Raw genomic sequence first — 24185 nt, forward strand, 5'->3', positions numbered from 1 at the left:
TGGGGAGAGTAACACCTCCATTAAAAACTTCTAAAGGCCACAAAAGTTTTCGATCAAGCTGATATTTGTGTTTTCCCTTCTTTAATGTTTTTGTTAACTTTTGAACATGTTAGATTTCGATAAAACATCATGGTGGGCCTTGGGAAGGTTTCAACGGTGTACATCAATCTTCTCATTGTTTTCTGTGGTGGGGTCCACTAAAGCTTTGGATCTGCCTCGTTCTCTGGGTAATGCCTTAAAATAATATCTCCAAATGAATGGACATTGTGGATACAACACGTACATCATAGTGGGATCCACAACTTGGTGACGTGTAGCGAGTCTCGCTACTCAACCAGTCAGTATCTAATCCGCGACCGGGAAATCAGATTGCGTACTGGTTACTCAGTTCGCTCTTATCGTATTGAGTAAACTCTGTTAGGCCCACCGTCAATGTATGTAATCTATCCACGTTGTTCATCTGTTTTTCCATCTTATTTTAGGGGTTGAGACCAAAATTTAAGCATACCCAAAGATCAAGTGGACCATACCATTGGAAACAGTTGGAATAATAACTTCCACCGTTGAAACATTTCTTGGGCCCACAATGATGTTTATTTCTCATCCAACTTGTTCATAAGATAACACAGACATGGATGAAGAGAAAACGCAAATACAAGCTTAATCCAAAACTTCTGTGGCCCCCAAGAAATTTTCAATGGCAGATGTTCAATTCACACTGTTTCCCATTGTGTGTTCCACTTGAGGTTTGGATATACTTCATTTTTAGGCTCAAGCCCAAAAATTATCTATTAAAATGGATGGACGGAGTAGATAAAATACATAAATCACGGTGGACCCCACAGAGTTTACTCAGTACGCTTAGCCTACAAGTTACTCGGTACGCAATCTGCTTCCTTTTTGCCTCATGTGCGGGTGCCAACTTCAGTGGCGTCTAGATGTCACCAAGTTCTGTGGACCCCACCACGATGTATGTGTTATATCCACATGGTCCATCCAATTAGTGAGATCATTTTAGATAGTGAACCCAAAAATGAGGCAGATCCAAAGTTAGGGTGGACCACACTGCCAAGGCAGTGGGGACAATGATTCCTACCATTGAAACCTTCCTAGGCGCTATGGCCCACAGTGGTGTTTATTTGTCATCCAAGTTGTTCATAAGATCACACAGAGATGGATGAAGGTAAAATACAAAAATGACATGGATCTAAAACTTTTGTGGCCCCTAATGATTTTTCAATGGTAGGCATGTTCAATTCACATTGTTTCATGTGGTGTGGTTCATTTGAGCATTGGATATGCTTCATCTTTTGGATCAAGCCTTAAAATTATCTTCTAAAATGGATGGATGGGGTGGATAAATACATAAATCACAATGGGCCCCACACAGTTGACTTAGTATGATAAGCGTACTGATTTATACGGCACCAAATGTCACTTATTTGTATCCGTGGATTGATGGGTCGATGTTATGTGGGGCCATCATAATGATAAATATTTTATCAATGTCGTCTATTTATTTTGATAGATAATTTTAAGGCATGAGTCCAAAATAAGACAGATCTGCATGACTGCATCTAAGGTGGACCACACTAAGGGAAACAGTGATGATTAAATGTCCACCATTAAAAACTTCATAGGGCCATTGTAATGGTTTTTCTTTTTTTTTTTTTGCCATCCAACCTCTTGATTAGGTCACACAGATCTTAATGAAGCGAAAATGGTTTAGATTATATTAGAATTTGCCACATGTACCATTTTCAAATGCTAGGTATCAAGTGTCATACGTAGCTAGAGTATCAAATACCACACTGATTGAATAATCTAATCCATCCTTGATTTGACATCTTTGAGTTCATTTGCTTTTACATGGCTTAATTACTGTATGCCAGTTGCATTTGTATTATATAAACTCATTTTGGTTACTATTTGAGTGATTTCTTACGACAACGCATGCCTTTTGGCCCCCATTAAATGGAAACTTCTAATTTAATACATTCTTTTTGCAAGTTTTTCATTCCTGAATATGTAAATGTGTATTTAGGCATGTCCTGAAGTTTCACTAAAAAATTCCACCATTTTCTCCATGTTTCCCCCTTTTTCCCTACATTTCCGATTATCGGCGATATTATTGGCGATAACGATATTATATCTTTATCTCTGGCCAGCGAAACTTGTAACGATACCGACAATTCGAACATCGAATAGGATTGCCAAATAATCGAATGAAGTGCTGAATAAGTAAACAAATCAGAAATTTCAATTGCACTAGTATTGAAACGTTGATTCAAACTGATTCGGAGGACAACCTTCACCCAAACAAGTTTAGGTAGGACAACCTTATTTCACGAATGTGATAAGAATCAAAATTCCAAACTGAACAAGAGTAAATAAAACTATCTATTACAAACATTTACCACTTTAGCATAAAAGGAATTACAACCATTCACCACAAAATTAATAAAAACATTCACTACAACACCAAGAATGATAGTGGTTCGGTGTGTCAACAACTGTTCTCAAATAGCCACACCTACTCCACTCCCAAAATTACTAACCACGTAATTTTAGCTTTCACTATGAATAAGGTTTTCACAGGGTCACCTTAAAACCTGATACAATTGTGATTTTAGCGGGCTATCACAAACAAAGAAACTCTGGCTTATCTCAGAAAAATCAACACTGAGATTTTCTAGCCATCTCAGAAAAACCAACACTGAGATTTTCTGGCTATCTCAAAAAAACTAAATACAAAATATAAATGTATACTTATCTTCATTGTAGAAAAAGCTATAGCCGTAGAACCGCTTTTCTTAAATGACGAATGTTCAATGTTCAGTTCGATAGAAAAGGTCCGGGGTTCTATTGATTTTAATTAAATTTAAACCAAAGGCTACTTGTATTAATTCCTTTAAATCTCAAAAAGAACAGTATTCCCTCTTTTTTAGAATCAGAATGATAGAATTAAAGATTAAAGAATTAAACAAAAGAAGCTATAAAATAATTTATAAATACCGCTTGATAGCTTGACAATAACTGAGGTCTCTCTCTTTCTCGCAGAAGTATTTTGGTAGACTTGAATGCATTTTCGAATTGAGAAAGAACCTCAATTTATAAGCAAAGAAGTTGTTGCTTCGACTCGTCTAAGCACCGGATTTTGTTCTAACGGATTTTCAGATTTGAGCGGGCTAAGATTTAACAAATTTTCGACTGGTCGAAGGCCCTGCTCGACTGGTCGAAGGTCCTGCTCGACTGGTCAAATATGCAAAAATCTGAACGGTTTTAGTTGCTGGACTTCGAGTCGAGAAATGCTCGACTGGTATAAGAGTGTCCTTATATTGGTCAAAGAATCCACTTGACTAGTCGAAGGTGCAACAAAATTTCTGTTTAACTTCGGCTAGAACTAGGACTAGTCGAGAAATTCTTAGGTTGGTCAAGTTAGGCTAGTCAAAACTCAACCTAATACAAGCATAAAAATCCAATTTTAAATATAATTTAAAAGCACCTAAACCTAAGGTCTTTCTAGGGTTTATGATACCTGTACGGTTTGAACTTCATTGTCTTGAAGTAGATTAGAGTCTTGAACTTCTCCGAGGAGCTTGATCTTCTAATAGAACATTAGTAGATCTTTGATTTCATGTTGTGTACTTCAACTTTAGCTTGAGCTTGATCTTCATCTTGAGCTTGAGCTTGATCTTCAACTTAAGCTTGAGCTTGGTTTTCATCTTAAGCTAGTCTTGAACCTTGATCTTGAACCAACTTGAAGATCACTTGCTAAGATGTTTTGACAAGACGAAATTTGACAAACAAGGTATGAAGTGTGCTTTAAACATTATAGCACTTACACCTGTCGATGCATTGAGTCATAGGGTTGCGTTGCTCCACTCCATGAGTGTCAAAGTCACTGGGTTTGAGCGTTTAAAGGAAGATTATCCTATTTGTCCAGATTTTGGAGAGCTGTACGTATCATTGTTAGATGGTCAGTATAGGGGTAGTAGTGAGTTAGTCTTAGTCAATGGGTTTTTATTTAAAGGTGATAGATTGTGTATACCTTGTACATCCCTCCGTGACTTTCTTGTCTAGGAGCTTCATGCTAGAGGGATGGTCATTTTGAGCGTGACAAGAATATTGCCCTTATAGAGGGGCACTTTCATTAGCCAAGTCTCAAGCGAGGCATGGCTAACATTATAGGGCAATGTAGGACTTGTTAGCTAGCAAAGCAGAGGAAGCAGATCACTGGGTTATATACAGCTTTGCCAATCCCCCATGCCCCATGGGTTGGTGTTAGCATGGATTTTGTGCTTGGGCTCCCCAAGATGATTAAAAAACATAATTCCATTTTTGTAGTTGTGGACCATTTTTTCAAAAATGGCTCACTTTCTCCCATGTTCTAAAACGTCTGATGCCACTAACATGATTAAGATATTCTTTGGGGAGATAGTTTGTCTGCATGATTTGCCGAAGACCATTGTGTCAGATTGAGATATGCGGTTTATGAGTTATTTTTGGAAAACTATACGGCACATGATGGGAACTAAGTTGCAATTCTCATTGGCATACCATCCTCAGACTGATGGTCAGACGGAGGTTGTCAATCGAAGCTTAGGGAATCTGCTATGATGTCTGGTGGGAGACCATATCAGGACCTGTGATGCAGTTTTGCCCATAGCCGAGTTTCCATACAACAATTCCATCAATAGGTCCACAGGAATGAGTTCATTTAAGATAGTATGTGGGTACAAGCCTAGAACGCCTATAGATCTCGTACCCATGTCCGTTTCACATAGGCCATCTGAGTCCGCAAAAGCATTTGCATGGCATATTCATGACTTGCATAGTGAGATCAAGAAGCACATTAATGCTAGTAATCAACATTATAAAATCTCTGTAGATTCACATCGTAGGTTTAAGGAGTTTCAGGTGGGTGACTACGTCATATCTACATATCAGGTGGGAACTGTGAGGAAATTGCATACCCGTAGTGTAGGTCCATATAAATTTTTTGACAAGAGTGGGCTCTAATGTGTATGTGGTGGATATTCCATCTGACATGGGCATTAGTGCAACATTCAACGTGGAGGACCTTGTGCTTTGTGACAAACCCGCACATTGATCTTCTAGCCCTCCTACAAACCTTTCTCCTATCCTAGATGATGGTGTCCCTAACCCCTTCCCTAGCCCATGGCCTTTATCAGACTTTACTTCCCACCCATTGCCTTCTCTCCCATCACTACCTGGTCAAAAAGAAGAGATTGAGGGTGTTCTGGATCACCAAACAGTCTTTACCCACTATGGAGGATATCAAAATACCTTGTGAAGTGGAAGAACATGTCGGAGTTAGACAACACTTGGATTACAAAGGTAGAGTTCCAGCACATTGATCCTGAACTCCTCGAGCGTTATCACAACTTTATTTTGCTAGTGTCAAATTCTTCTCAGTCGGGGAGAATTGATGGGGACATCGGAGGACCTACTCGAGTGTCCCAGGGACGGATACGACCACCCACATCAACGCAACTTTGTTTGTGGATGGGAGACAAGTTTCAGATGGGGCCCGTCAGGCCATTTTGAAGACCCCACGTGCATTGGACGTGCATCACGAAGACCTCACTTTGGGATGATGCATGTGGGCTGCCTAGGAGACAATTTTAGTTATAGGTTTTTTATTTCATGTCAATTCGACTGTTGGATCTTGTCAATCAGGCCATCGGGCCACCAGATCTTCTAGATATGGGCCCCTTGGACCCTGATTTTGCTTCCTTTATGCTTTTTGTTATTTTTAGAATTTATATGATGGTTGAAATTGATAATAAGTGTTTTAGTTCCCTTATTTTGGATGATGGGCTGAATTGTTGAAGGGTAGAGGCTTGTTTGGTAGTGGATTCCCCAAGGTGCATTCTTCCTCTTTTTCTTATCCAACAAGGTATTCTTCTTCTTCTTCTCTTGTCTTCCTCCTTCCCCTTCCCTTACAACCTTCTCAACCCATCAAAACCCTACCCAATCCTCTCTCTCTCTCTCTCTCTCTCTCTCTCTCTCTACCTATCCACGAGGCAGCCACATGTGGGCCCTCGTTTGGCGTTTTCCCTCTTTGATTTTCCTCCAAACTTAATCCCTAGAAACCCAATTCCCCAAATCTCCATCCATGAATCCAAAACCATAATGAAAATCTGATATATATATATATATATATATATTAAACTTTCCTAAAATCAGAATTGTGCTTGCATCATTGTCTATCCACGTGGTTGTTGCACCACCCACACTAGATTAGAAATCCCTACTTCCAAGTGAGCCACTCTTGAATTATTTTATATTTACGTGCACTGAGTATGTGATAACCTAGGACCTTCGTGTTATAAATCTGAAATTCCAAATCTATTATGTGGATATGTTTGATTTTACATGTTGATTGTTGAAATTAATGTGTAAATTGATATCTCATCTTGCATCCGGGGGTAGCTTCCATTATCTTACATCAAGGGTGCTCCTTTTATCTAATAAAATAACCAAAATCCACTTAAATTTAGACTGTTTGATTGTAAAACCGCAGACCATGTTCAAATAAATTCTTGGCTCATATGTGGCCTGCATCATTATGTGTCATTGGTCTGTTGTACATTTGTGAGTTCCGATATGTTAAAAATCCCAAAACTAGATAATTAATATTATGCTAAAAGTATCATAAGAACAAAAGACGACTGTAATAATCATGAAAGGTTTTTTTATTTTTATTTTTATTTTTTTTAAATGTGTTATGTCCAAGGAATGCCAAATCGGTTACGTATCAGCCGTTACGGCCGATACGTAACGGTAACGGTACGCACCGTTACCCGATTCGGGGCCGAAACGGCCGATTCCAATTTTTGTACCCGTATCGGCCGATACGGGCGTAACGGTCACCCGTAACGGTCAGCGCCGTAACGGTCGAAAAACGGCCATTTTTTTTTGCATTTTAAGGTCCGTTTTTGATGTTTTTTCGAAACTTCTTGCTTCCAAACTCCTTCTCACTCCTACTGCTAATTTCGACCAACCTTGGCTGGATATTTGAGGAAAAAACACATTATATTGGCGGATTTTGTTGAATCAAAGCTTGGTGGGCCATTTTTCATAAATTTGTCAAAAATAGGTATTTATACTTTTTTTAATATGTTTTGCTGTTTTAATTATCTCATATGATGTGTTAATCATAGTAGAACATGTTAATATGCATTTTACAGATTTGGGGTGCCATTTAATATTTTTTTAATATTTTTTCTATTTACGCATGAATTTTGCCCCTTTTTTTTAAAATTCAAAAAATCAATTTTTAATGATTGTTTTGCTGTTTTAATCACTCCATATGATGTGTTAATCATAGTAGATCATGTTAATGTGCATTTTACAGATTTGGGGACCCATTTTATATTTTTTAAATATTTGTTTCTATTTACGCATGAATTTTGCCCCTTTTTTTTTAAATTCAAAAAATCAATTTTTAATGATTGTTTTGCTGTTTTAATCACTCCGTATGATGTGTTAATCATAGTAGAACATGTTAATGTGCATTTTACAGATTTGGGGTCCCATTTTATATTTTTTAAATATTTTTTTCTATTTACGCATGAATTTTGCCCCTTTTTTTTAAAATTCGAAAAATCAATTTTTAATGATTGTTTTGCTGTTTTAATCACTCCATATGATGTGTTAATCATAGTAGAACATGTTAATGTGCATTTTACAGATTTGGGGTCCCATTTTATATTTTTTAAATATTTTTTTCTATTTACGCATGAATTTTGCCCCTTTTTTTAAAAATTCGAAAAATCAATTTTTAATGATTGTTTTGCTGTTTTAATCACTCCATATGATGTGTTAATCATAGTAGAACATGTTAATGTGCATTTTACAGATTTGGGGTGCCATTTTATAATTTTTTAATATTTTTTTCTATTTACGCATTAATTATGGCCCTTTTTATAAAAATTCGAAAAATCAATTTTTAATGGTTGTATTACTGTTTTAATCATGCCATATGATGTGTTAATCATAGTAGAATATGTTAATGTGCATTTTACAGATTTGGGGTGCCATTTTATAATTTTTTAATATTTTTTTCTATTTACGCATTAATTATGGCCCTTCTTTTTTAAATTTAAAAAATAATTTTTTAATGATTGTTTTACTGTTTTAATCATGCCATGTGATATGTTAATCATAGTAGAACATGTTAATGTGTATATTACAGATTTGGGGTGTCATTTTATAATTTTTTTCTATTTTCGAATTAGTGACTTTATGTTTTTATTTGCTTATATTGGACAGGTTTTGCCTTGGAGCTTCTTAGGGTTTAGTTAGAATATAAAATCATCTTTATTAACATAGGTCATACACTCATACTCAAATCTAATTATCTAGTGTCTACCTAAGCCTAAAGAAATGTCTGGATCTGGCCAACAACAAGTAAGTGATGATATTGGATGGCAACATTGTGAGAGGGTTGGTGGTACTAGGCACCAAATGAAGTGCAAGTATTGTGATAGACTAGTGACTGGTGGAATTACCGAAAGAAACAACATTTGGCACATCGAAAGGGTCAAGTTGCGCCATGTAGTAGAGTACCGAAAGAGATAATGCTTTTAATGCAAGCTAGTCTGGATGAGTCGAAGGGTAAACGTGCTGCTGTACAAAAGAAGAAAGATGATATTTTGGATGCAGCTCGACAGGAAGTGTTTGGTCCTGAATATATGGGCATTCGTGATGAAGATATTATTGATTCTGACGAAGATTCAGATCGAGAACTTACTATAGATAGGAGAGAGAGCTTGCGTCTAGCTCGTGAAGAGGAAGAACGTCGCCGCATGTTTGGCACGCATGGGTCAGTGCGTGATACGGGGGGGGAGTGGGAGTGGGAGTGGGAGTGCAACTAGAAGTGCAACTGCTTCTGCAGGGGGGTAGGGGGTAAGGTTTGGTGGGTTACGACGTATGTTTGGGAGCCGACGACAAACATCTTCACATGATGCCCCTATACGTTTGGATGAAGAAGTAAATGAGCCTAGGAGACCCTCTATTAATCCAATCCTATTTAGGAAAGAATCAACTAAACAAAAGAAGATAAAACAAATGTGGAGTAGAACTTCCGTTGAGAAATTAGGTAGAGCAGCAGCAAAGTTATTTATACATGCCAACATACCTCCTAACGCAGCCAATTCTCCATATTGGCAGGTGGTAATTGATGCAGCAGCAGAAGCAGGTGAAGGAATAAAAGCTCCTACGGCTAAGGAGATTAGGGGAAATGGACAGATGCAGAGTATGCGGATGTGAAAGCATACGTGGCTACCTTTAAACCTGTATGGCAAGCCAGAGGATGCACAATCATGTGTGATGGTTGGACTGGCCCAACCAGACGCAGCATGATCAACTTCATGGTATACTGCCACTTAGGAACTATATACCACAAGTCAATTGATGCCTCAGAGGCAACAAAAAATTCTACTTATATTAATGGACTAATGGATAAAGTTGTGGACGAGATTGGAGAGGAGAATATAGTGCAGATTGTGACAGATAATGAAGCAACATATAAGCTTGCAGGACATATGTTGATGGATAAGAGAAAACATCTTTTTTGGTCACCATGTGCTGCCCATTGTATTGATCTTATATTGGAAGATATTGGGAAGAAGAAGAATGTTAAGGAAATGGTCGAAAGGGCAAGGGAAGTGACGACGTTTATTTACAACCATAATCAAGTAGTTGCAATAATGAGAAAGTTTACGAAAGGACGAGAGTTGTTGAGGCCTGCGGCGACTAGATTCGCAACAAACTTTATAGCATTAGAGAGTTTATTCCAGCATAGAGAAGAGTTGAGTGAGATGTTCGCTTCCCGAGAATGGCTCAACACAAAACATGGGAAGAAGACATCAGGGAATACCGGTCGAAGTTGTGAACACCATACGGGACAACAAATATTGGAAGAAGGTCAAGGCGATCCTAAAGGTGATGGAGCCACTAATGAGGGTACTCCGTCTTGTTGAATCCGATGAAGCACCTACCATGGGCTTCATATATGATGTCATGGATAAGGTAAAGCTTGCAATTCAACGTGATTGTAGAAGTTGGCAGACTTATTGGAAGATGATCAACAAGAGATGGACAAACCAACTCCATCACGATCTTCATGCAGCAGGTTACTACCTAAATCCTAGGTATAGATATGCCCAATCATTTGTTGCGGATGATGAAGTTCGTGTCGGGCTAAAAAATGTGATAAAGAGATTAGAGCCCGACTTAGATCTGCAAATAAAGGCATTAAATGAATTAGATACATTTGGAAATCGCCTTGGTAGCTTTGGAGATGCTCTTGCACAGCATGCAGGTTGCAACCGGCCGAATGGTGGATTAATTTCGGAGAGAGTACGAAGGCTCTCCAAAAATTGCAGTACAAGTTTTGAGCCAGACAACATCTTCCTCTAGCTGCGAAAGGAATTGGAGTTGTTTTGCGCTCATTCATTCAAAGAATAGGAATAGATTGCAGACTAGAACATTAGATAGACTTGTCTTCATGCACTACAATATAAAACTAAGAATGCGACGACATCATAGGAGCATTACAGCTACTGATGACGGAGACTACTGTCCAATAAACTTGGATAATATTTATGATGAGGATGACCCACTTCTACCTTGGTTGGAAACAAGGGAAAAACAAATTGAAGAGGATAGTGAAGAATTGGAAATTGATGACCCAGAAATACGCAGAGCGCAACAAGAGAGTCGTGCAGATGTGTTGGACACAGTAAGAGGGGCAGTTTATGCCACGTACAGATACGGCTCAAGATCAACAAAAGAGTACGAGCAGTGGTAGCGTGACCGTGTCGGATGAAGACGATGACCCCCCTGCCCCTGGTGCTGGCACTTCTGGTGTTGCTCAGTGCCCTATACAGCCGTCTACAGATCACGATGTCGATGAACAGCGACGGGGTGGTACACGAGGTCGGACTTATGAGTGTACCAAGTCACGATACAGCCAGCAGGAGGTGGGTACATCTAGTGGTGCACCGGGTCCGAGAGGTTCGGAACATCAGCAGGCTCATGGTCTTGGTTATTATGATGGATATTCTTATGGTGAATTGAATTATGATGGTTATATTGAGCCTGTTCCATCACATTCATGTTGGAGTAGCCCTCCCGATCAATATCCATATGATTATAGATATCCAGATCCAAATCCAAGTTACTCATCACAGCAGACGCACTCTCAATCTCAAGATTCTCAACAGCCTGAGTATGGGCACCAGTATGGCTATTCGACGGGCACTGGTAGATATCCTTACTCCGGATCAGAGTCGTTGCCTAGTCAGGATCAGTCATCCTCTAGTTTCGTTGATCTAGTATTTCCTTCTGGCACTGGATATTATGGATATGTAGCACCTACACCTATTGGACAGCCTCAGCCTGATGGTGACGATGACGATGATGTGGAGGTCGAGCAACCACAAAAAAGTAGATTTTCATTTTGGTGGTGACTTGTGATTGTGACTTGTGAGTATATATTTGTGTTAAGGTAAGTATTTGTTGCAGCAGACAGCTCACAATAGTATTATTGCAAGAAGCCATGCACACACTTGACACTGCCGAACTTGTATTTAAAATAGCTCCCCTGACAACCAATCAAGTAATCCTTAATCAAGTTGCAGGGGAGTATATCAGACACTACTAATTATTTTTTTTAATATTCTTGACTTGAGGATGACAGGTCATAGACAGGAATTACACTATCACAGTCACGTGCATGGTGCACCACACTGCATAGGACCACCGGTATGTTCGAGAAATTCCTCAAAAATAATTGCAAACACCTGATGTAAGATATTTTCATTTTACATTCATTCTAATATATCTATCATTGATAGTAGATAGTTAGAAAATTAAATATATGAATTTTGTAGTCAAATTCAGGTTATCTGGTTCATAAATTCATCAGACAGTCCGATACAACTTCTCACCAAAGAGTAGACCGTTACACCACCATAAACATGTTCCAATTTATAAATGAATGCATATTTGGAATGCTTAGAATATTCTGGATTTAATCCATATTTTTTCATATTTTTTTGGCAAAAAAAAAATTTTACGCCGTTACGGGCCGTTACCCCCCCGTATCACCGTTACGCCCCCGTATCCGTATCGGTTTTGGAGGACACCGTTACGCCAACCGATACCGATACGGGATACCTTGGTTATGTCCAATGTGGTAACACACGATGAATATTGATAGAGGCATGTGTTGACATGGAATTTTTTTTTAAAGGTTCCATTTCCTTGTTACATAGCCCATAAATACGTGGTTGCCTGAACCTAAATCTCTGCTTTGTTAGTGTCTTCTATTGTGGAATGATCCAATTTAAACACTTTAACAAAATCTAATGTGTTAGCAAACTTTGGGATCATCATACAATTCTGATCATCCCTCTAATACATGTGGTGTTCCATGCTTGTCACAATGTCCAACCTATAGACCAGATTTTGTTAACCTTGCATATACTTTAAGTCGGAGTAAGCTACAGTTGCAACTTAAACTATCAGTTGGTATCCAGATCAGTGGATGCATGTATCCATCCCGATTTAATTGGGTATGAATCCAGATTTCTGGACCAATTAATTATGGGTCAGGTTTGGGTCCACATGCCATTCTGTCTAGAATCTATGGTGTGTGTGTGTGGTTTTTTTTTTTTTTTTTTTTTTTTTAAATAAAAAATTAATTACATTCATTATTTAAAAGCCATAAAAAGGCATTTTCTACTATGCACCTGACCATGATTCTTAGACTTGAACCCCATTCTGAATTCTAATTCATGCTTCAAATAGACCTGATAGGACCTGATGGAGTTACTCAAATCAGATCAGATTTGGATTGTGCACCTCATGCGTGTTACCATCTGGATATGGGAACACCAGTAACTGACCTGAACCTGACAGTGACAGCCCTTGCTGCCACTAACTGCTCCTGGCCCAAGTTTGGCCTAGGTCTGGCCTGAGGCCAGCCAGCATTGGCATCAAGCTAGAGTTTCAAGTTGAATGTGCCTAAACAGGCCTTACTAATCAGTCCAGCCTGAAAGATTAACAATTTGTAGGCCAAGTATTTAGCTGGTGAGACTGGCCTGGCCTGAGCATGATTCTTAGGGAGTGTTTGGCGCATGGTATTGGGAAGGATCAGGTGGGATGAGATTCAAAAACTGTAATTATTACATATGTAAGGGATTGTCCCCTGTTACCATGGGATAAGCTTTAATTCCATGCTATGATTGTAATATGGTGGTACATTGAATAGATATACCCACCATCATTTGAAACTATTGAGAATAACACGTGTTATATCCAAACCTTTCATCTGTTTTGTAACCTCATTTTATGGCATGGGCCTAAAAATGAGGCAGATCCAAAACTTATGTGGCCCCAAAGAAGTTTTCAACAGTAGGTATTCAATCCCCGCTGCTTGCTATGGTGGGGTCCACTTGAGCTTTAGATCTACCTGATTTTTTGGCCCATGCTCTAAAATGATCTCGAAAAATGGGTGGACGGTGTGGATATAGCCCACACATCATGGTGAGACCTACACAACTTGCTAACATTGAGTGGAATTGGCACGGGACCAAATGCAATTCCATCTGATCTAATTCCAAGCTTTTCCATTCTTCCCAAATATTGAGTGGAATTGGCATGGGACCAAATGCAATTCCATCCCACCTAACCCCATCTAATACCATGCGCCAAACGCCCCCTTAGCTTACAGTCTTGGACATGCCTCAGCCCAGCACGGTCTACTGGCAACCTAGGGGCTGTTTGGTGCATGGTATTAGTGGGATTAGGTGGTATGGAATTTCATTTGGTCCCATGCAAATTCCATCTGGTATTTGGAAACAAGAGGAAGGATTGGATTAATCCCGGTATCATATATTCCAGAGCCAGTGGAGGATACTGTAGGATTTCTGGTGGATTTCGAAATCCACTACATCTGTGGTCCCCATGTGGATGTGTGTGTCTTATCCACACCGTCCATCCATATGTTCCCTTTACATGTGACACTCAAGTTGCATGTGTATAAGTGACTGACATCAGTTGTGAAATGTGGTCCGTTGATTACAATTCCATGGTCCACCAAACATAGGCTTTACTTAATACAGTGTACTTCCCAAGAGAAGAATTTGATCCCAGACATGGAATTGGACGGTGAAAATACCATGGTATTTCTAGACGTGCAATCATTGTGCGATAATGATTTTAATTCCATCTAACACAATTTCATACCATTTAATCCCGCGGACCAAACAGGCCCAGGTTCATAATTACATGGATTGTTTCTCTTGAAACCTTTAAAAAGCTTATTCACTGACAGGACAAAATTTGCTGTTGCCATTATCATCTTTAACATTCAAGAGACAAATAATAATAATAATAATAGTTATAAAAAAAAATGGAGAAATACGATGGAGATGAAAGGGGGACTGGAATATGGTGAACAGGAGGAAGAGAGAAAGAGGGCATAGTCGTAAAGAGGATACATGAGGATATCATGCTTATTTCTTTGGGATGCAAAGAACATGTTGAAGCCATTTACGCATCCTGCAATGCAGACCAGAAAGGGGTAGTTAAAAACATCCATAAATGGGAGGATCGGTCAGTGTTCAGCTGGGAGGAACATTGGTATCGGTTTTGGGATGTTCCATTGGAACTTAGGATGGATGACATTTTTAAGGAAATTGAAGCATGTATCGGTGCGGTAATAATGATCAATAGTAGAACAGAAAACAGCTAGGAGTTACATTTTACGCAGATAAAAATCCAGAAGAGGAAACTTATACCACACCCTCAAGAGATTACCATGAGGATAGAGGAATTTAAGATCGTCTCAGTTCTGCAGGAGATGGAGGATCGACTCAAGGAAGATGGGGTAGAGCGAAGTTTTTCGTCAATGGCGAAGGAGGTCTTGGAAGGAGGAGCACGCTTGTTGCGCTCTCGCGCAATACCAATGGCAGAGGTGGTGCATTGTCGTTCTCCCACTGGTACAGGAAAAGAAAAAGCTACTTTTTAGAAAAGTTTGCAGTTGTACGGTACTGAAGAACCTTTGAAAGAGACGTGTCAATCGACGTAACGAAGCTGATGCACGAGAGGTTTCTACAATAACTGCAGTAGTGATACGTGGTGAGGTGGCAGGCACAACATTAAATTCAAGCGTGGTAGAAAAAGCTCTCGAGTTCAACCCGAGTATTCTATGGTGTACTCAAGCTCGTGTCGATGATATGACACGTGAGGCCTCTTGTGTTTTAGGGGCTCGTGTGAGCTATGACTTAAAGGGGGGCACGTGTGCTGAAGCTAGCGACTTGGAATGTTGCTCTAGGGATTTTCGTGCGCAAAAATAAAATAAAATAAAAATAAAAAATAAAAAATAGAGGGAGAGTTTTCTTGTGGCGACAGAGCTAGGGCAGAATCAAGCTCTCCAAGGGCAAGTGATCATGGCGCTACCATCGATTGCGAGTGCCACCATCCCAAGGAGCGTTGCTCCACATTACATGCCGAGGAGTAGACAGAGCAGAGCAGAGCAGAGAAGAGAAATCTGTGCAACAGAACTGATAGGGGATTACGCCGACAGTTTGTGGACGGAAACGGATGTCGCGGATGGATAGTTCTATGCTGATAAACCTCAGAGGGTGCCTTATGATCAAAAGGAGGGGCTTCTATCCTCCCGGGATATTAGCAATCAAGAAGATCAGAGTTTAGAAGATACAGGGTTCTCGAAGTCAGTGGTCATCTGCTCAACTCCTCTAATCAACAATAGCTCTTCGGAAAATGTAGGCCTGTACGAGCCTGAATGTGTGCCGCCACTAGCCATCGACTGTCAGATGCCAGAAGTGGAGGCCGCAATAAAGTTCTCTGAGATAGAGTTCAGGGTTGCAGAAATTCTAGAGTTGAGACACTTGCAGAACAAGAAGACCTCAATGGCACAAGTTATGAAAAGGATCAAACTCGTAACATTAGAGATTGCCCGACTGGAAGGGGTTATTTTCGAGGATAGGCCAAAAGATTCTGTGGCCCTTTTCAAATTTGTAGAGGAAAGGGGAAGAGGTGATTTAATCTCAGCTCCAAAATAATAACGGTCAGATAGCATCTGGGCAAGATTGCAGATAGGATGATGCAATTGAAGATGTGTCTGAAGGGGGACGGCAGGGTTTAATCAGTTGTCAATGAAGATAATAAGCTGGAACGTCAGGGGATTAGGGTGTCTGCAAAAGCATGGGCAGATTAAGGATTTTTGCAAAAGATACAAAGTTCAGCTAGCAACTTTTTAGGAGAGTAAATTAAAAGGTATAGGTCAGGAGGTGATCAATTCAATATGGTGGGGCCAACAAAAAGAATGGGTAGTGACAGATGCGACAGGATCAGCGGGCAGCATTCTGGTAGTATGGAATTCGGCGATCTGGCACAAAGAAGATAGTTACATAGGCAACTTCTTGATGATAATATGTTTTAAGGACATCTCATCAGGTTTCAGATGGGTCTTCTCGGCAGTGTACGGGCCATGCAAACCGAAACTCCGAGACAATTTTTGGTCGGAATTGGACAGATGTAGAAGTAGATGGGATCTACTGCAGTGTGTGGGCTGGGACTTCAATGACATTAGATTCCTACATGAAAAATCAAATGGGATTGGATCACTAAATGCTTGAAAATTTTCTCAGATTGGATCTTAAGAAATGGGATAGTGGATCTACCTATGGGAGAAGTCAAGTTCACATGATCAAATGGGCAAGTGAAACCTATCAAATCCAAATTAGATAGATTTTTAATATCCTTGGAGTGGGCTGAAAATTTTCCATTGATTCATCAAAAAGGGTTACCTAAACCCTTTTTAAAAAAATAAAATAAAATCATTGCCCCGGTTCTGTTGGAATTGGACAAGGAAGACTGGGGTCCACATCCTTTTAGAGTTGAGCTTGCATGGTTAGAAATTGAAGGCTTTGTAGAGAAGGTAGTGAATTGGTGGTCATCTTTTACTATTCAAGGAGGTGCTAGATTTTCTTTATTCTAGAAACTAAAGAGTTTGAAAAAGGAAATATATGTGTGTGGAAAAAAGAACATTTACAAGGTTGGGAGGAGGAGAATTCTAATATCCTTCAATACATCCAATGTTTGGATTCCAAAGAGGATGCAAAGGAATTGTTAGAAGAGGAAAAAGCGTGGCGCGAGGTATATCGCGCTAAATATAATTCTAGATTGAGGGAGGAAGAAATCAAGTAGCGATAATGATCGAGAGCAACTTGGCAGAAAGAGGGTGATAAAAATACAAAATTTTTCCATGCCATCGCTAGTGCCAGAGCGCAGGTAAACAAGATTAAATCATTAGTGGTGGAAGGGGAAAGAATAGAGGGCAAGGCAAAGAGATGTGCATATATAGTCAATTTTTTAAAAAAAATTATTGTCCAAAGACTTTTGGAACAGGCCGGTGCTTGATAATTTGCAATTTGACTCTTCCTCTGTAGCAATGGAAGGCTTGGAACAGAAATTTACGAAGGAAGAAATCAAGAAAGCAATATCAGAATTAGGCAGTGACAAAGCCCCGGGGTCAAATGGTTTTCTAATGGCATTTTTCCAGAAAATTTGGGTAGTGATTAGATCTTCATGAAGGAATTCTATGAAAAAGGAACAATAGCGATGGAGTTAGGGTCTACGTTCATAGCAATCATCCCTAAAAAGGTGGTGCCGAATGCCCGAGAGATTATCGTCCTATTAGTTCGCTAGGTGACCCTTACACGATTCTAGCAGAAGTTTTGGAAACCAGATTCCGTGCAATATTGGGGGAAGTAATATCAGTATCCCAAGGGGCTTTTGTGGACGATAGGCAGATTGTTGATTGCTCGTTATTGACAAATGAATGTATTGGCTCATGCAATAGAAGAGGAGACAAAGGCATCGTCGTTAAGCTAGATATCGAAAAGGCACATGACTATGTAGATTGAGCTTTCCTGGACTACATGTTGGGCATGTTGCGTTGTGGTGTTAAATGGCGATCTTGGATTCAAAAGTGTTTGAGCTCGGCCAAATTCTCCATCTTGGTGAATTGGTCGCCGAATGGATTCTTTTCAACTTTTAAGGGGCTATGTCAAGGCAATCCTTTGTCTCCATACTTATTTGTGATAGTTATGGAAGCTTTTAGTGGATTGATTGAGAGAGGCGTAGAGATTGGCTTGGTAGAAGGCTTTGGGTTGGATAACTCCGAGTTTCAGAACTCGCATCTTTAGTATGCAAATGACACATTGCTCTTCTGTGAAGCAGATGAGTGACAAGTGCAAAACCTGCATTCGATTTTAGTTTGTTTCGAGGTGTTGTCGGGCTTAAAGGTAAAAGTAAAGTTAAAAGAAGAAATTCAGAACTACGTGTCCATCTTTGGTTGCAGGGAGGGCTCTTTTTCGACTACTTATCTTGGGCTTCCTTTGTGTATTGGCAGAGCGGCAAAGGCCATGTGGGATAAAGTGATTGAACGATGTGAGCGGAAGATGACCAAATAGAAATCCAAGTGCCTGTCCCTAGATGGGAGAATTACTATGATCAAAGCGTCATTGTTGAACATTTCGATCTATTTTATGTCTCTTTTTAAATGTCCCAAATCGGTTCTCAACAGTTAGGAGAAATTAAGGCAGAACTTTTTGTGGAAAGATACAAAAGAGAAGCATAATTTTCGTCTATTGAAATGGGAGGAGGTGTGTAAACCTGTTGACCAAGGAGTAGGCTTTAGGGTCTTAGAGAAGATGAACCTTGTGCTGTTAGGGAAATGGGTATGGAGGTTTTGGATAGAAATGGATGCTAGGTGGAGGGAGGTGATAGGTAGAAAATATGGGGTGGATGAAATGGGGTGTACCAAATCCTCCTCGCTATACCACGCTTCTTACTAGTGGAAGCATTGAGTATGGGAAGGGATAGGTTTTCACTTGGGGGATGGGAAAGAAATTGATTTTGGGAGGAAAAATGGATGGGAGATACCAAATTATGTGATGTATTCCCAAGTTTAGCAGGGATGACAAGGGAGGAAGGATTAAGAGTGGCTTGTTGCTTCTCCACGAGGGGAGAGGAAGTAGTTTGGGCTCCCCCATGCAAAAGGAATCTCGATGATGAAGTGTTTGAGGAATTGGTTTGTCTTCTCCAAATGCTAGCTAAGCACTCTTCGTCAATAGTAAATATGGACCTGCTTGGATGGTTCAAAGATAAATCGGGCATTTTCTCAGTGAAGTCTTTCTATCGGATGCTAAGTGGTGGTTTTGGAGGCGAAGGGGCACGTCCGACAAAGTTCATATGGGAATATGGTGCTCCGTTAAAGGAGGTGGCTTTTGCTTGGCTAGTGGGGCGCAATAAGGTGTTAACTGTTGACAACCTTTGTAAAAGGAATTTCTGTCTTCCAAATGTTTGTCTTCTTTATTACGAAAACACAGAATCTGCAGATCATCTCTTCATCTATTGCTCCTTTGCGAGAGAAGTTTGGAATGACTTTTTTTGGCTTTTGGGAGTGGAGTGGGTTCTTCCATGCTCAATAGATTCCTTTCTTTTATCATGGCATGGTGGGGCTAACGGGAAGAGGGGGACAACAATCTGGAGGTTGAGTATGCTTGCAGGGTTATGGTTTCTATGGCGAGATAGAAACAATTGATGCTTCAGAAACCGAAAAGGGTCAGCTGTAGACATTTTTGGTAGGGTCAAATTCCAGGTTATGGTATGGGCTTTGGCTTCAAATGTTTCGAGCCATTTTCCACTTTCATGGCGGTTGCTGTAAATGAGCTATTTTTTCAGTTTTTTTTTTTTGGCTTCGGTCTTTTATAAATGATATTGCCAATGTTCAAAAAAATCTTTAACATTCAATACCTTGGATTTTCATTGTTCATTTTCCGTCTGCGGTGATCTATCAGCTCCTGATGGTGGCAAGACTCTTTGAAAGACTGAAAATTGACCATCTTTTTTATATTCTGCAGAAAAGTCAACAAGCAAGCGGCTTAAGGGCACATCTTCTGATCAGCATTCATTTATGCTGAAGCACGGCTCACTGTTGGTGATGAAGGGCTACACACAGCGAGATTGGGTCCATTCGGTACCCAAGCGAGCAAAAGCAGATGCTATTAGGATCAACCTCACCTTTAGATGCATACAGATTTGAATTGCCTCTTGAAGCCTAAAACTCCAGAGAAATTTTGGTAAATCGCTGCTATGCATCAAACAATTTGGCAAAAGACTGTGTCGTTGATGGACCAGTTGCTTGAGCTGGAATAGGTTCTGATGGATTTTTTATTTTTTTATTTTTTATTTTGAAGAGGAAATGAGAAGAAAAGAAACAACAAGAAGCCTAAACAGGATGCAGGCCAACAGGGACAGAAAGAGACAGAAACAAGGAGGCAAAAGAGCGAGAGGGCAACAGATGGTTCTGATGGACATTACTGTGGCGGGTTGGACCAGACCCCAAAGTCAATATGAGGTATTCACTTTTATCCTTTGTTTTGTGTCCATAACTTTTTCAGTTCTCCAACATTCTTGTAAGGTATTATATAGTTTCAAAACTCCCAATCGGCTATTGAACTATTCATAGTAGTTGACATGTGATATGTACTTACAAATTGTTTTGATAGATCATGTGCCAGTGGATCTCAACTGTTACAAATGGATCTGGACTGTCCAGTCAGCATGCCATCATCCAGAAATTGCACTTATTTGAAGTTAGTAGCCATTTGATCCATCACCTGGATGGTCAAACAATAATTTTTTATTTATTTTTAGTATCATTAATCGTAACAAGGAATCCTTGATATTGTGATATTTAGATATTGGCCTCTCCATGAGGATGCAATGGGCTGCCATGCATTTCTCAGTTATGGCTTATATGGACATACCATCACCTACTAAATGTAATCAGAGGGATCCCAGATCCATTTGAGGATCATGTTGCCCCACATCATTTCATTAGTAGGTCCCATTGCTTCCCCCAGTAAGAGCCTCTGCATTAGCTCATGTAATTGTTAGCAGCAGGGAACCCATCGTTCAGATTGCTGGAGGGAGGGAGGTTCATGCAGTTAGTGGCATACGGCCCCTCGTTTGTTTGCTTGTTCAGTGCTCACCCTCAATGCGTACATATTTGACTTGTTGAGGGAGGGGAATGGATGAATGGTGGAACGAAATTTTGCAGGTTTTTTTTTTTTTTTTTTTTTTTTTTTTTTTTGTTTGCATATGCTGCTCATTCTTCCCAGAGAGGTCCATGCAGTTATTACCAGGTGGCCACCTCAGCTTGCCATCCTGTTGCTCCGTGCACCCCATCATGATGTATGAATGAAATCCATGCCGTCCATTTGAGACGCCTGGATTTTAGGCCAAGGGCCGTAAGTCAGGCCAATCCATAACTCTGGTGGAAGGGGGTGGATATGAAATCCAATGCATTTACCTGCTTCATCTGGCCTGGATGAAGGGACATGCCAAAAGTTGGGCCATTTTACAACTTAGGTGGGGCCCCTTGCAATTGTTGGCATCTCCTGTCAACTGTTTCCTATTGATGTGGCCCACCTGAGTCATGGATCGGCCTAATTTTTGGGCTGTTCTACTAAAAACAAAAAAAACAAAAAAACAAAACCAGGTGTCTCCAATGGATAAGCATTGCTTGCTTACGTACATCATGAAGGAGCCCACACAACTAGGCAGTACCACTAATTTTCGGTAATGTAGGCTGCATGAGATCCTTTTACATATATACTTACATAACTATATAATCTAAGCCAATTAATTGGGGACATGTATATATGAGATATGCTCATCCAAACGGTTGAGCAACATCTAAACCCCGTCCAAAAGGTTGCCACAAGTGCAAACAATGATCAGCACTGTTTTGGTGCAGGCTGCAAGAGCGGTACAAAATCGAGGCAAACTCTAAATACTTAGATATGATCCCAAAATAACGATGGGGGATAAGCTTCATTGTAGGTGCAAATTGCTCGGCTGGTCTAAGAAATGGGGTTGCAAAAATTGACTATCCAGAATGAAATGGGGAATAATCAAGGAATGAACCACTTTGATAACATTTGTTGGGCTTCTACAGCCCATAAAGACACTAGAACAGCAATTTGGAAGCCATTTCTTGATGAGATCTGATCTCACTCCCCGCATCATGCCATTTGTTAAACCCGATGATAAATATATATACATAGTCATACCTAAGCATGGGATGGCCTACCTATTTTTGCCAGTGAAGAGTAGCATGTGACTTTCACTTGAAAGTCAGTTCAAGGTCAAAGTTACTTGCAAGCAAAGCAGTGCATGTGTATCTGCATCATAGGCAATTGAGCCCTCCAAAGAACTTACAAGCAGGTTTTCTGGGCTAGATAATGCCATTTTCTAGCTGAATCTTATTTCCAATGACAAGTACTATGAGCATGCAATTTATTTCAATTAACACATGCCGCGCATGCACACACACACAGAAATGCTCACATGGAAACCGGTTTTCATGGTATCCCGTTAGTATTTTTTAACACATGATGTGGGCACAAAATCTAAATGGTCCGCTAGATGAAGCAGCTCATGAGATTCAAAAGTTAGCCTGATCCAAAAATCTAGTTTTCTATGGCAAAGTGAGAGGAAAATCAAGGGAAGTGAATTCCCTATTACTCACTATATTTGTGGATCATACTAATTGTTGGGCTGTGGGGATTTCATGAAATGATTCATTTAGTGGAACGCTTGGATTTTGTGGTTACATTGTCAAAAAGTGCTCGTGAGTTTCCATGAGAACGGATAGCATGTGAGCATTTCAATACACACACACACACACACACACACATATATATATATATATAGAGAGAGAGAGAGAGAGAGAGAGAATCGGTTCTCATGAGAACATCAATTAGATTTTTTAACACATGATGTGGACACAAAATCTGGACGGTTCACTAGATGAGTCACCTTGTGAAATCCCCAAGGCAAACTTTCTAGCATGAATCTAAAAATCCGGTGAGCATAGTAAAGTGAGAGGCAAATCTAGGCTCGAGGGTTTTCATTTTGCAATGGCGTACCATATTTTTGGATGGAGCTAAGAAGGTTTCATGAGGTGACTAATCTAGTGGTCAATTAAGATTTTATGCCCACATCACTTGTCAAAAGTTCTCACCATGTTCTATGAGAACCGGTTCCTAGGAGAGCTCTTTTGTGTGTAGTGTGATGGTTCACAACCATTTTCAAGATTGCCCTAGCTTAATATGAGTACTGATCTGACCGTCAAATTTGGATAGCTAATAATTATGTTTTAACCATCTGCTGGATAGCCAACATTCGCATGGTTAGGATCATTCTTTTGAGTGCTATTTTTTCAACATAGCCAACATTTCGTCAGTTCAGATTCCTGTAGGTAGATGGTGCCACAAGTGTGTGTTGCATGGAATCCACCTTTCTGAGATGCTGGGGAACTGTTGTCATTATAGTCTTACAAAGGCGAAGGAGACTATTTTCGTGGGACTGTTGTAATCACATCTTACTACTGAAACCAGCTAAAGTGGACAAGCATTAGGCATGGTGACAAAACCTGATAATTTCTAGGTGTGGGAAGTTCTAGGGAGAGATTTTTAGATTCACCACAATATCCTCAAAAAAAAAATATTAAAAGATATTTATTATAAATTAGTAAATGATTTTAAAATTATAAAATTTGTGCAAGAATGAAATTTAAACTTTTAGATATTTATTTTGTAAAAATCAAAATAAAAAATAGAAAGAAATGAAAAACTGAGGAAGATTTTGAAAATATCATGATAATATTCTCGCAATAATATTGCTTCAAGATTTGTCCATTGGAATATGGTGATATTTTCAAAGAATCGGCTATTTGTCAGATTGGTGTTAATGCGATTCATCATGCATGGGAGACGGCTTGTTCATTAGTGTCTGGTTTAGTCCCACATTGAGAAGGATATGGGAAATCTAAGCATTTGTACTAGAATCTTTTATTTAATATGTATTAGAATCTAAGGCTTTGCCATGGGATCAACTCTGCACATGTGTGTGAGCCATAGCTGTGTTGGTCTAGGCGTGCCGCAGGGAGGTGCCGTGTGGCATGTCTTTGACTCATCTATTTTGTTTTTCTTTGCATGAGTAGGGTCACATGCATGTATGTGCGGGCAGCGAGGCACCATGCA

The 24185-nt window shown here is 39.7% G+C and overlaps 1 protein-coding gene across 1 annotated transcript in view; it reads left to right on the top strand.

The window, feature by feature from the left end:
* Positions 1-20749, top strand: part of LOC131255427 (DNA oxidative demethylase ALKBH2) — a 57466-nt gene extending 36717 nt beyond the window's left edge. Inside the window, exons 4-5 of the mRNA XM_058256130.1 lie at positions 19995-20213; positions 20331-20749. Of these exons, the coding sequence (XP_058112113.1) occupies positions 19995-20176 (182 nt within the window). The 3' untranslated portion in view covers positions 20177-20213; positions 20331-20749. The remainder of the gene's footprint in view (positions 1-19994; positions 20214-20330) is intronic.
* The last annotated feature ends 3436 nt before the right edge of the window (positions 20750-24185 follow it).

This window comes from Magnolia sinica, chromosome 9 (genome assembly GCF_029962835.1).
Source record: "Magnolia sinica isolate HGM2019 chromosome 9, MsV1, whole genome shotgun sequence".
Classification (NCBI taxonomy): Eukaryota; Viridiplantae; Streptophyta; class Magnoliopsida; order Magnoliales; family Magnoliaceae; genus Magnolia; species Magnolia sinica.